The sequence below is a fragment of the Garra rufa genome, chromosome 16 (genome assembly GCF_049309525.1).
Source record: "Garra rufa chromosome 16, GarRuf1.0, whole genome shotgun sequence".
Lineage (NCBI taxonomy): Eukaryota > Metazoa > Chordata > Actinopteri > Cypriniformes > Cyprinidae > Garra > Garra rufa.
The window spans coordinates 42,986,279-43,000,447 of record NC_133376.1 but is presented as its reverse complement, the minus strand read 5'-3'; the positions used below and the strand labels follow the sequence as shown (position 1 = coordinate 43,000,447).

The 14,169-nt window shown below is 34.3% G+C and overlaps 1 protein-coding gene across 1 annotated transcript; it reads right to left on the bottom strand.

Moving 5' to 3' along the window:
• Positions 1–2,106: 2,106 nt before the first annotated feature.
• Positions 2,107–7,321, bottom strand: gdf9 (growth differentiation factor 9). The gene is made up of 2 exons (XM_073821139.1): positions 6,979–7,321; positions 2,107–3,041 (listed from the first exon to the last, which is right to left on the bottom strand). The coding sequence occupies exons 1-2, from the start codon at positions 7,319–7,321 to the stop codon at positions 2,107–2,109; spliced, it is 1,278 nt and encodes a 425-aa protein (XP_073677240.1).
• Between the last annotated feature and the right edge of the window lie 6,848 nt (positions 7,322–14,169).

Sequence of the window (14,169 nt, the reverse complement as noted above, 5' to 3'; positions counted from 1 at the left end):
AATTAGATTATATAATCCTAATAAATAAGCTTTCCATTGATGTATGGTTTGTTAGGATAGAACAATATTTGGTCGAAAATCTAGAATCTGAGGGTGCAAAAAATTCAAAATATTGAGAAAATGGCCTTTAAAGGTGTCCAAACGAAGTCCTTCGCAATGCATATTACTAATCACAAATTAAGTTTTGATATATTTACGGTAGGAAATGTACAAACTATCTTTATGGAACATGATCTTTGTTTAATATCCTAAAGATTTTTGGCATTAAAGGATCATTTTGACTCAATGTATTGTTGCCTATTGCTACAAATGTATTTGTGCTACTTCAGACTGGTTTTGTGGTCCAGGGTCACATATAAATAATTTTGCCATGGCAACAGATAGACAGCTTTGCCTAAGTGGACTAAATTTAAACAAAATGATATGAATAGAAAATTGCATTTTTTTTGCAAGTTTTGCATACTTGGACACCACATTTTTATCCCAAGTGAGGAGTAAAATTCATGTTTAGCTGACTTTAAACTGACATTTGATCAAAAAGCTTACCATTTATTTCTTTAATATTTAATCAACAAAAAATTCTTCAATCATCATACACTTTGAAAGCAAAGAAAAATATATTAGTTCATTTTTAGTTCGGCTAATGTTTACAAAAAAGAAACTTTCTTAACCCAGCACTATTAAAGGAGTAGTTCACTTTCAGAACAAAAATTTACCGATATTGTACTCACCCCCTTGTCATCCAAGATGTTCATGTCCAGTCGTAAAGAAAGTTTTTTGAGGAAAACATTTCAGGATTTCTCTCCATATAGTGGACTTCTATGGTGCCCCGAGTTTGAACTTCCAAAATGCAGTTTAAATGCAGCTTCAAAGGACTCTAAACGATCCCAGCCGAGGAAAAAAAGGTCATATCTAGCAAAATGATGGGTTATTTTCCAAAAAACATTTACAATTTATATACTTTTTAATCTCTACACAGAGTACACACAGAGCTAGACAAGACGAGCACTTGAGGTTAAAAAGTATATAAACTGTTTAAATTGTAATTTTTTAGAAAATAACCAATCGTTTCGCTAGATAAGACAATTCTTTCCTTGGCTGGGATCATTTAGTGTCATTTCAAGCTGAATTTTGGAAGTTCAAACTCGGGGGCACCATAGAAGTCCACTATATGGAGAGAAATCCTGAAATGTTTTCCTCAAAAAACTATTTCCTTACAACTGAAGAAAGAAAGATACGAACATCTCGGACGAAAAGGAGGGGAGTATTATCTGTAATTTTTTACAGATTTTGTTCTGAAAGTGAACTACTCCTTTAAGACTTCAAACCACAGATGTTAGCTTTCTCAAACACTGATATTACAAAGACAAGCCAACAATGTTTGATCAAAAAAAAAAAAAAAATCAAGTTTCTTTGCTGCATTTTTATTTTACATTTTCAAATGGGATTTTTTTTCTTTTTGTGAAACCAAAGCCAGCCTGATCAAATCACACAGACATAAATGATAGAAATAGTCGTGACACACATTCTCAAATATTACTTTCTTAACAAACATATCAAGTTGCCAATTTAGGCAACTTATTTTCTGGACATCAAGAAGAGAGAGGTTGCCCATGAGACAACCGTCTGCAATTCCCAGGTTTTTAAAAAAACAATGTAAAAGTGTTCTGAAAAGACAATAGAACTACACTTTTTATATTCGGTCCAGAACTAGAAGTATTAAAATTTAGCTATTCATGTTTAGGGAATAGAACGTGCGAGACAAGACCACCAAACCAAAAGAACAAAAACTTAAAAATAACATAACTGGTCATCATCATCATCAAAAAAAGACTTTAAACTAATTAAATACCCTCATATAACTATTATACAGAAGAAAAAAAATGTGTCTAAGAATACAAAACAATTCAGTTGCATGATTGATTTGTATATTCTAAGCATTACAGAATCAGATAAAAATTATCTGATACGTGGTCAAGTCATCAATCATTTTCTTTATAATAAGAATGGCCAGTGCAAAAAAAAAAAAAAAAAAAAACAGGTCAGTGGTTTACAAAGCAATGCATCCCAAAAAAAGGGAAAAAAAGATTCATTTCACGGTTTAATTTATCGACAGGTGCATCTAATGGCAATCATCTCCTCGTACTCCTTGTATGCAATAGAGCCGTCGTTCTCAATGGTCAAAACACTCAGTGGATTATATTCTGAAGGTACGCATGAAGGTCTAGGCACAGAGGAGTCTAGCTTCTCATAAATGATGTTCTGAACCATCGTGTGCACCGGCGACCCATAAATAAATCCCACAGCCCTCGGACAAGACCCCTTACAGTACCTCGGATTGTATTTGTGAGGCGCGATGATCCAATGATCCAGTTTGAGCTGACTGAAGCTCACTTTGAAATCATACAGGTCACAGTCATCTGTTGGAAAGTCGTACATGGGGACGAGTTTGGGCATGCTGGTTTCTGCATTCGGCGAATTGGTGCTCTTTAGTGTCCCTCGTCTCTTTCGTGAAGTTGAATCCCACCATGTGGACTTTCCATCCCAGTGGTTTGAGGTCAAGTCCACCATTCTACCTCGAGTGGCTCTTCTCTGGTACGCAACCTCGCTGGTGTCATTAAGGTACAGAAGAAGAGATGGAGATCTGTGAGTTAGCTCCACTGGGCTCTTGTGAACCTGGCCTCCAGCTCTGGGGATCATGTCTTCAACGCAGGTCAGGTTGATCAGCAAATGGATGTACTTTTTATGGGCTTGAATGAGAGGATGGAGGAAGGAGGTCACGTCGACTTCCACCCAGCGGCGGCGGACTCTTCTCTCGGTGTGGACGCGGAAGCTGAGGAGAGGGACCGACTGCTGCGTGCCGAGATGCGGAGAACACATTTGATCCTTCGAGGGCTTCTGTTCTTTGACGTCGAGGTAGCAGAGCGATGTGAAGGGGGCGATGTGGTTGTGGTCAAAAGAGTAAAGCAGGACCGACTTGAGTAGCTGCTCCTGAGACCTCACTCGGTTCAGACTGTAGGAAATGTCTTGCATGAAGAACTCTGCCAAGATAACACATAAAAATAGTTGAGGAACACATCCTTTGCTTGATCTCAGTTACTTGTGTTTATTTTCTGCTTGCGAGTGACTGTTGATTTCTTGAATGCAGTTTGTTCAGAATGAAAGAATGTCAACCAGAGGTCCCCAGCTCACATTTTTGACATTTTTGATTTTGCTATTATTTTCTGGTGAAATACCTGAAATCGCCTGAGATTTGAAGCCAAATTACAGGATGGTAAAAATGACTTTAGAAAGATGGCAGCATCATTTTATTATTTTTGCACAGAGATCTGTTGACCCGGCAAACTGTGTTGAAATATATGTGACCCTGGACCACAAAACCAGTCTTAAGTCGCTGGGGTATATTTGTAGCAATAGCCAAAAATACATTGCATGGGTCAAAATTTTTGATTTTTCTTTTATGCCAAAAATCATTAAGAAATTAAGTGAAGTTCATGTTCCATGAAGATTTTTTGTAAAATTCATACTGTAAAGATATCAAAATGTAATTTTTGATTTGTAATATGCATTGTTAAGAACCTAATTTGGACAACTTTAAAGGTGATTTTCTCAGTCTTTTTGATTTTTTTGCATCCTCAGATTTCTGATTTCAAATAGATGTATCTCAGCCAAATATTGTCATATCCTAACAAACCATACATCAATAGAAAGCTTATTTATTGAGCTTTCATATGATGTATACATCTCAGTTTTGTCAAATTTAACCTTATGACTGGTTTTGTGGTCCAGGGTCACATATATGCCAATGGTGACAGTTCAAATATGGGCATAAAGCACTTTGTTTCTTTTCTGCAAAGTGGCTATAACTCAAGACATATTAAATATTACTTAATGCCCTTTTAGATTTTGGGTCTTAACAAACTTTCCTTTTAAATGTCTTTATTTAGCTGCTCCTGAGACCTCACTCGGGTCAGACTGTATAGGAAATGTCCTGGATGAAGACCTCTGCCAAGATAACAGAGAATTGTTGAGGCACACATCCTTTGCTTGACCTCAGTTATTTGTGTTTATTTATTGCTTGCGAGTGACTATTGATTTTTTGAATGTAGTTTGTTCAGAATGAAATGGGGTCAACCAGAGGTCCCCAGCTCAAATTTTTGATTTTGTTAATATTTTGTCTGGTGATAGAAATATATAAATGAAGAAGAAAGCCATGCATTTACAGAGTACACTTTAAAAAATAAAGGTGCTTCACGATGCAATAGAAGAACCTTTTTTTTTCTAAATGGTTCCATAAAGATCCTTTAACATCTGAAGAACCTTTGTTTCACAAAAGGTTTTTTTGTGGTGAAAGAAGGTTCTTCAGATTATAAAAAGGGACAAAAGAGATGGTTCTTTAAAGAACCTTTGACTTAATGGTTCTTTGTGGAGCCAAAAATGATTTTTCTATTGCATCGCTTTAAGAACCTTTTTAAGCACCTTTATTTTTAAGAGTGTAATCCACTGTTTTGTAGAGGAAGGTCAAAAATGACAATTTTCACCTGAGATTTGGAGCCAAATTACAGGGGGGGAAAATGACTTTAGAGAGATGGCAGCATCATTATATTATTTTTACACAGAGATTAGTAGCTCTGTTAGTGAAATCTGTTGACTTTAGCTGTCTTTGTTGCATTATAATGTCACAATGGTGACTGTTCAAAAATGGGCAAAAAGCACTTAACGTTTCTTTTCTGCAAATTTTGCATGGCTGTAACTCAAGAAATATAAAAAATATATTAATGCCCTTTTAGATTTTAGGTCTTAACAAACTTTCCTTTTAAACGTCAGACTGTAGGAAATGTCCTGAATGAAGAATTCTGCCAAGATAACACATAGAATTGTTGTGGAACACATCCTTTGCTTGACTTCAGTTATTTGTGTTTATTTACTGCTTGCGAGTGACTATTGATTTTTTGAATGCAGTTTGTTCAGAATGAAATAATGTCAACCAGCTCACATTTTTGATTTTGTTAATATTTCTTTTTTTTTTTTTTTTTTTTTGTGAACGAAATGCATAAATGAAGAAGAAAGCCATGCATTTACTGAGTACACTCTTATAAATAAAGGTGCTTTATGATGCCATAGAAGAACCTTTTTTGTCTAAATGGTTCCAGAAAGATCCTTTAACATCTGAAGAACTTTTCTGTTTCACAAAAGGTTCTTTGTTGCGAAAGAAGTTCTTCAGATTATAAAAAAGGGAAGAAAGAGATGGTTCTTTAAAGAACCTTTGATTAAAAATGGTTCTCTTATGGCATCACTTGAAGAACCTTTTAAAGCACCTTTATTTTCAAGAGTGTAATCCACCGTTTTGGCATGATAATAAAGAATAAAGAAACTGATTTATAACAATAATACATAAGACAAAGACATAAATGGCAGTTAGGCTGTTAGATGCAACTTCTACATAAGTATATAAAGCCATAATTTTGCTCATCCATTTAATCAAAGATTTCTAATCAAAGAAATTAGAAGAGAACAGAATAAAATCTTATGGCTTTGAAATGACATGAGCAAATTATAACTTTTCATTTAGATTGAACTATCCTTTTAAGATCCACCAATCAGAGAATTCATTGTTAGGTCTCCATGTCACAACTAAATTGAGAAAATTGTATATATTTGAGTATTTTGCATTAAATGTTATATATTTTGCACTTACATTAAATATGTAGTTCAATGCCACATAAAAGTAGTACACAGTCTAGTCTCAGATTTTTGTCTCAAAAAATATTTTGTAGGTGGCAGTTTTGGTTCATGGCTTGGAAGTCTATATAAATTGTGTAAATAATAATAATAATAATAACCTAGGAAAAAATTGAATAGGAAATGTGTCTAATTATCTCAGAAACATTTTTTTTTTCTTTTTGCATTTAATACATTTTGCCTAAAGCATAACATACTTATTAACTTTACTGAACAGTAGTATAAAAAGCAATATCACACTTGTAATCATGCTGTTGCATAAATAGTAGGGGAGAGCGGGGTAAGTTGTCACACTGTTCATAACTCCAACACTAGAAGCTCTATCTCAAAAATTAAATTAGTCACTATTCTATAGTCAACCTCCTTTTCACATGTGGTCAAGACTGCTCAAATCTGAGGTGAGCACAATTTTTTTTTTTTTTACCTAAAAGGTTAAAAAAAAATCACTTTAAATATTCTTCAGTACAACTTTGTTTGGTATAGATGTTAAAAATTATTATTTTGCACAAAATAGAGGAGAAAATAACGTGTCTTTTGATAGCTGACGTGCTATGTTGAGCTAACCCTGACATTTAGCCAACATTAGCATACATGTCAATTTGGGGCAAGTGGTCACATGTGACAACTTGCCCCAGTACAAATACATGCTCAAAAAAAAAAAAAAAAAAGTGCCAGAATTGTTACTCTGAAGATAAGTCTGATTAATCAGATACAGGGCATCTATTGTGTTCAGAGGTTACACATATTAAGTTAAACAAGTTATCTGCAGCATTTCATTCAGTTTTCATGGATTTATGTGCAAGCCAGAGAACATAAGTTTAAAGTTTAAAGTTGTAAAAAAAAAAAAAAAATGTGTATTGTTTTTTTTTTTTTTTTTCAAATTCTCTAGGCATAATTGTTCATATTAATCACATATTAATAAAATAATCACAATTAAGTAGTTGTTCTTATTTTTAGATAATCTAGTGTGACAATTTACCTGCCGATGGGGCAAATTGTCACAAGTGCGCATTCTCTATTCAACAGTCTACAACTCCTTAATGAGATAAGATATGAAAATGTAATATGTGCCCAAGACTTCCTTCTTTCATTTGGTAAGACATTTATTACATTGTGGTGTATGGTGCTCAGTAAAAGCTCGACAGTGTGAAAGGTGTGACAACTTACCCCGCTCTACCCTAAACATTCTGATCAAGCTCTCAGATTCAGATACTAGAGGAATCAGAAGTGCTATACCTCGGTTTTGCTCGAGACACTCCTCTCTAGGGGTGATCAGGCGGGCAGTGTTGTACAAATGGGAGGCCTCTTGATTCCTGTCCGGTTTGGATGATAGTTTATAGAGCCTCTTCATGTATCGCACATATCTGGAGTCAGGTTTGGTTCGTGGTGTGAAATCTCCCCAAGGGTTTTGCTCTGATAAAGCCTTCAGCAAAGGGCTCAGGATATTACCATGGTGAAGGGAGACGTCGGGTTCAACAGACTCGTTTTCAAAGTTGTAGCACGATGTGAATGACAAGCTGATGACCGCGAGAACCACAAAGAAACAACGCGCACTGCGTTCAAAAAGCGGCGTCGCCATAATAAATGCAGTCCGGAGAAGACTTCAGAGTCTCCGGCCCAAACCGCACTTCCGTCGCCCTTACCTGACAGACAGGTGTGCGCAATTAGGCCGGTTTTTGCCAATGTGGGCTTCCACAAAATGTTAATATTGTACGATTTCAGAGATTTTGACTTTACACGTCTCAAACAACGCGACATTTCTTTTAGATTCGCTATCGACAGGTTCAAGTTAAAGTTTCGGTTTGGATTTTATAGCCTAGGCAAAAGAGCGCACTTTGTAAACAAAAGACACGGTTATTGACAACAACTTGTTAGCACTTGAGGGTCTGCGTTATGTAACTGCCATTCATAAATTAATTAAACATATTTATAAGCTTTTCACTGCTGTACAGAATATTTATTTAGGATGAGCTGAAGTCGTTTTTTCCCGGATATGTCCTTGCCAGGGTCTCTAATTTGCCTAAAATGTCTGGATTTTGTCTTTGTTATGCTATTGTTTTCATACTTGATGAAGGTAATGATTGAAAAGTATTTTGACCAATGGCGTGCAGGCACTTCATAATCGACCAATCGTTGCGAGCGAGGAGGCGGGATTTACAGACAATGGCAAAAGCAATTCAAATACATGTACATTATCCTCCTAAGAGTAAGACCCGAGCTTTGGCTTGCATTTTGGATTTCTTTTAGCTATCTGGGGTTAGGAGGAATCAATAAATATAATAACCAGATATTATCTTTGAACATGATCAACTTTTTTCAACTTTTTTAAATTCTTTCCAGACCACATTTTCACGGTTTTTTGCTAACATTTTCAAAATTTTCAACGAATAAAAATCAGTGTAAATTTATTTATAACACATGCAATGTCAGTTTATACTGTTGTAAACTATACTGTAAATTTTTATTTTTTATTTTTTACAAATTCTTGGCTTTTTAATAAAAAAATAGGCTTTTATAGTTACATATTTTTTTTACATTTTTAACAAATAAAAATCTATGTAAAGTTATTCATCATGTATGCAAAGTGAGTTTATACTGCTATAATCTATTGTAAATTGATGTTTTCTAACTAATTCTTCCCAAACTACAAATGTTGCTAACATTTTTACATTTTCAACAAAAAAAAATCAATGTAAAGTTATTTATCACACTGTTTTAAACTAATGTAAATTGATGTTTTCTAACAAATTCTTCCTAAACGAATTTTTTTGCGAACATTTTTACATTCTAAATGAATAAAAATAATTGTTAAGCTATTTATCACACATGCAATGTCAAATTACACTGTTGTACTTTATTGTAAATTGATGTTTTCTAACAAATTCTACCCAAACTACGTTTTCACAGTTACATTTTTTGCTAACATTTTTACATTTTCAACAAAGTTAAGTCCCATTGTCCACATGTGTACATCAAGTTTAGCGGAATAGTACATTTTTACTGTTATGAAAATGTGTCAAATTATCATGCCAAATTAATCATACAACACTTTTATTCTTAGTGCATTGAATAAAATATCTAAATCAGTGTTTTTAAACATGATTAGTGAAATTATTAATGTTCTTTGCTCACAATATTTAGTGAGCATAGGTGAATTTTGTTTTGGATGGTACCCTGAAACCTGCCAATTTTTTAAAGAAATATTTACTGCTTTCTATGTGAAAATACTTAAAAATGTAATTTATTCCTGTGATACAAAACTGCATTTTCAGCATCATTACTTCAGTCTTCAGTGTCACATGATCCTTCAGAAATCATTCTAATATGCTGATTTATTATCAATGTTAAAAACAGTTGTGATGCTTAATTTTTTTAACCTTTTTTCAGAATTCATTGATCAATAAATGGATAAAAAGAACAGCATTTATTTAAAACAAAGGTTTTCTAACAAGACACACTACTGTTCAAAAGTTTTCAGTCAGTAGATTTTATTCTGTTATTTTTTAAAGAAATCAATACTTTTATTCACCAAGGATGTGTTAAATTAATAAAAAGTGATAGCATAGGTTTACGTTGTTAGAAAAGATTAATATTTTGAATTCTGTTCTTTTTAACTTGTTATTCATCAAAGAATACTAAAAATTCTAATAATAAAATCAGCATATTAGAATTATTTCTGAAGACTGATGAACAGCTGATGAAAATTTAGCTTTGCATCACAGGAATAAACTATATTTTAAAGTATATTAAAATAATTTTATATTTTAATAGCATTTTGCGATATTAGTGTTTTTTTTTTTCTGTATTTTTTGATCAAATAAATGCAGCCTTGATGAGCATAAGAGACTTCTTAAAAAAAAACATGACTGATCCCAAAACTTTTGAGCAGCAGTGTATGTGCAATTTAATAATTTAATGATAATTTTGCAACATTACTTCAAATTGCCAACCTTTATTAAAAATGAATGACTTCAGTCACCCTTTTAAAATTCCTGCATGTAAAATGGTTACCTTTATTAAATTATTTTTTAACTACTTAAGGCTTTTTCACTTCCACGGTTGCTAACAAATATGATTGTTGTTGGTGTTTTGAGTGAAATATCAATGCATCCATTCTTTACATTGATAGCCTACATGATAAATGCCATATAAATGCACCAAAACACACTCTTAAAAACAAAGGTGCGTCAAGATGCCATAGAAGAACCTTTTTTTGTCTAAATGGGTCTATAAAGAACAATTAACATCTGAAGAACCTTTCTGTTTCACAAAAGGATCTTTGTGGTGATCTTTCAGGTTCTTCAGATTATAAAAAGTAAAGAGATGGTTCTTTAAAGAACCTTTGGCAGAATGTTTTTTTTTTTTGTGGATCCAAAAATGGCATCGCTGTTTAAGCACCTTTATTTTTAGGAGTGTACAATGATAATATTAGGGTCCACACCAGCACACAACAGCGTTCTGTTTATTATAAACGCAAATTTATGTCCACTGCCACTTTAAATGCTCAGTCTCTTTTGATTCTGTCAGTGTTATCATTCATCAGATGGGAAAAAAAAATCATTCCAATAATAAAAAAATAAGGGTATTGCTCCTCTGTGGACTGAGCTATTTTAATAGAATTATTATTTTAACTTTAGAATATCATACTTGGTTTAAATGGCCTGTATCTAATTTATAAGCATTTTTTCTTCCATGACACTTGCATAGAATTGAGGCCGTTTAATGTTGAGGCCAACCGTGGGATCCTGCATAATGACTGAGAAATGACAAAAGAGAAACATCCCAGAGGTCAAACAATGACCCTATAAATTAGTCAGCAAAGCACAAAGAACTATTATTTTGCTTTATCTAACACAGACATACTAACTGCCTTTGCTTGTGACAAATACAAAATGCTGAGAACATAAAATCAAGAATTCACAACTCATCCAACAACATTTATTTACATAAACTTGAATTGAATATTTACTACCAGCAATCAAAGAATTAACGCTTAATGTGTAGCTTACAGTGCCTTGCGAAATTATTCATACCCCTTCATTTTCACATTTTGTTATGTTGCTACCTTATATTAAACTACTTTTAAAAAAAAAATTCCCACATCAATCTACACTCCCTACTCCATAATGGCAAAGCAAAAAATAGGCTTTTAACATTTGTTCCTTTTCTGGGACACTCGAAATGTAGCTCAGGAGCATTCATATTGCTTCTAGATGTTCCTGCACTTGGAGTGGAGTTAAACTGTGGCAAATTCATTTGAATGAGTCTGATTTAGAAAGGCACACACCTCTCAGAAAAGGTCTAACAGCTGAAAATACATCTCAGAGCAAAAACCAAGTCCTGAGGTCAAGATAACTGCCTTTAGAGCTCAGTGACAGACTTGTGTTAAGGCAATGATCTAGGGAAGAGTTCAGAAACAAATCTGCTGCATTGAAGGTTCACAGAAGCATTATCCATAATAGAAGATGATTGGAACAATCTAGAAAATGTCTGCCAGCCCCCATCCAAGCTGACAGAGCTTGAGAGGTGAAAAGGTGAGGCAAAGAATGGCAGATAATTGCCAAATGCAGATGTGCAAAGCTTGTCACATCAGACCCAAAAAGACTTGAGGCTGTAAAGGTGCTTCAACTATGCACTGAATACTTATGCAATGTACTTATTTCAGTGTTTTATTTTTAGTAAATCTGTAAAATTAGCAAATCTGGTTTTTGCTTTGTCATTATTATGGTGTATGGAGTGTAAATTGATGTGGGGAAAAACTAATTTAAAGCCGTTTAACATAATGCTCCAACAAAACTAAATGTGAAAAAAAATGAAGGGGTATGAATACTTTTGTGCAGAAATTAGGCTCGGAATAGCACGTTCAACAACCACTCTGAACCCAAAGGATATACTTTCTGAAACAACCTTCACCTCGCAGTTAAACAAGAGCAGATTTAACCGAGAGGCAAGGGCACTTGCATCATTCCAGATCACTGCACAGCAGTCAAAAAGCTCTGAATGAAGTTATGCTAAGCTCCGGCGCCCATGAAATCACGCCTGAATCACTGCCTAACTGTGACAAAGGCCTCATTATATTTTTCAGGCTGTTTCCAACGTTGATAAATTCCTGCTTATTCTACACATTAGATCGGTAAAGTGGTTATCTGCTTAAGTTTGCCCTAAGCTTGTGTATAAATGAAAGAACCGAGCTACAGTTTATCTCTTCAGTATTACACAGACATCACATTAAGCATAAAACGAGGACGACAAAATTCAAGGACGACTAGCTACATCCCACACAGAGGCCTCTGGCTCCATTCATTCAGCAGCATGAGTGTTTCTCTAGGCATTATTCACAGCACAGCAATCAGATAAGAGAGATGACAGAGTTACTGTTTGAGGAAAGCCAGAAAATGATCTCACGAGTCACAGGGGGACATCATTTTTCTGACAATGAAGCATATTTTGCCTCAGATTTGCATTATAAAGGGTTTAGATTTTTGAGGGCTTTTTTGTAATTCCTAAAATACTCAAAAATGATTCGGAATAGATTAAAATTCTTTTCACTCTATTCTTCTCACCATAAATTTGAGGAGTAGTTCACTTTCAGAACAAAAATGTACAGATAATGTACTCACCCCCTTGTCATCCAAGATGTTCATGTCTTTCTTTCTTCAGTCATAAAGAAATTATGCTTTTTGAGGAAAACGTTTCAGGGGTTCTCTCCATATAATGGACTTCAATGGTGACCCGAGTTTGAACTTCCAAAACCCAGCTTCAAAGGGCTCTAAACGATCCAAGACGAAGAAAAGAAGGGTCTTATATAGTGAAACGATGGGTTATTTTCAAAAAAAAAAAAAAGACATTTTATATACTTTTTAACCTCTTAAAATTCAAAAATTAAGATTAAAAAGTATGTAAGTTGTAAATGTTTTTGGAAAATAACCCATCGTTTCACAAGATAAGACCCTTCTTCCTCGGCTGGGATCGTTTAGAGCCCTTTGAAACTGCATTTTGGAAGTTCAAACTCGGGTCACCATTGAAGTCCACTATATGGAGAGAAATCCTGAAACGTTTTCCTCAGAAAACATAATTTCTTTACGACTGAAGAAAGAAAGACATGAACATCTTTGATGACAAGGGGGTATATTATCTGTCAATTTTGTTCTGAAAGTGAGCGTCTCCTTTAAAGGCAGTTCAATTAGTACTCACCCTCAGGCCATCCGAGATGTAGATGAGTTTGTTTCTTCATCAGACTTTGGGAAATGTAGCTTTGCATCAGTTGCTCACCAGTGGATCCTCTGCGGTGAATGGGTGCCGTCAGAATGAGATCACAAACAGATGATTAAAAAAATCATAGTAATCCACACCACTCCAGTCTATCAGTTAACATCTTGTGAAGACAAACGCTGTGTGTTTGTAAATTTTAAACTGTTGCTTTTGGCTAAAATATGAGTCCTTTAACCTTAATATTGCTTTCGACATTAATCATCTCATCTGAGAAATCTGCACCGATCAAGCATTGTTTACAAGCCAAAACAGCTCTAGATTTTGATGAGAGAGGCACTTTTTCACTAGATGGATTATTACTGATTATGGACATATTTAATATACACTCTTAAAAATAAAGGTGCTCCACGATGCCATAGAATAGCTTTTTTGGTCTAAATGGTTCCATAAAGAACCTTTAACACATGAAGAACCTTTCTGTTTCACAAAAGTTTCTTTGTGGTGAAAGAAGGTTCTTCAGACTAAAAAAATGTAAGAAAGAGATGGTTCTTTAAAGAACCAAAAAACGTTCTTCTATGGCATCGCTGTAAAGAAACTTTTAAAGCACCTTTATTTTTAAGAGTGTATTAGCAATGGTTTGAAGTGAAAAAAAACATCTAAATGATGGATTTGTTTCTCATAAACATGCAGCTTTTGGCTTCACGAGACATTAAATGATGAACTGGAGTTGTGTGGATTACTGAGATGATTTTATCAGCCGTTTGGACTCTCATTCTGACGGCACCCATTCACTCCAAAGGATCCATTGGTGAGCAACTGATGTAATGCATTTCTCCAAATCCCCAAACTTATCTACATCTTGAATGGCCTAAAGGTGAGTACATTTTATGGCCCAAATTCACAGACAGGGCTTAGACTAAACCAGGATTAGGCCTTAGTGCAATGAGAACATTTAAGTAATTTTATAAACATGCTTAGAAAGAAACATTACTGGTGTGCATCGAGACAAAACCAAGTCACTGATATATTTTTAGATAAGTGAGTGCAAGTTTCTTTCAGTTGAAACAGCTCAGACTTACATTTTAGTCTAAGACTAGGCTTAAGCCTTGTCTGTAAGTGGTGAGTGTATTAAATTATTAAAATTGCATTAAATAAAAAGTGTTAATACATTTTTAGGCCAACTACTCTTTTAAAGTAATTTGTTTGTATGTTTTG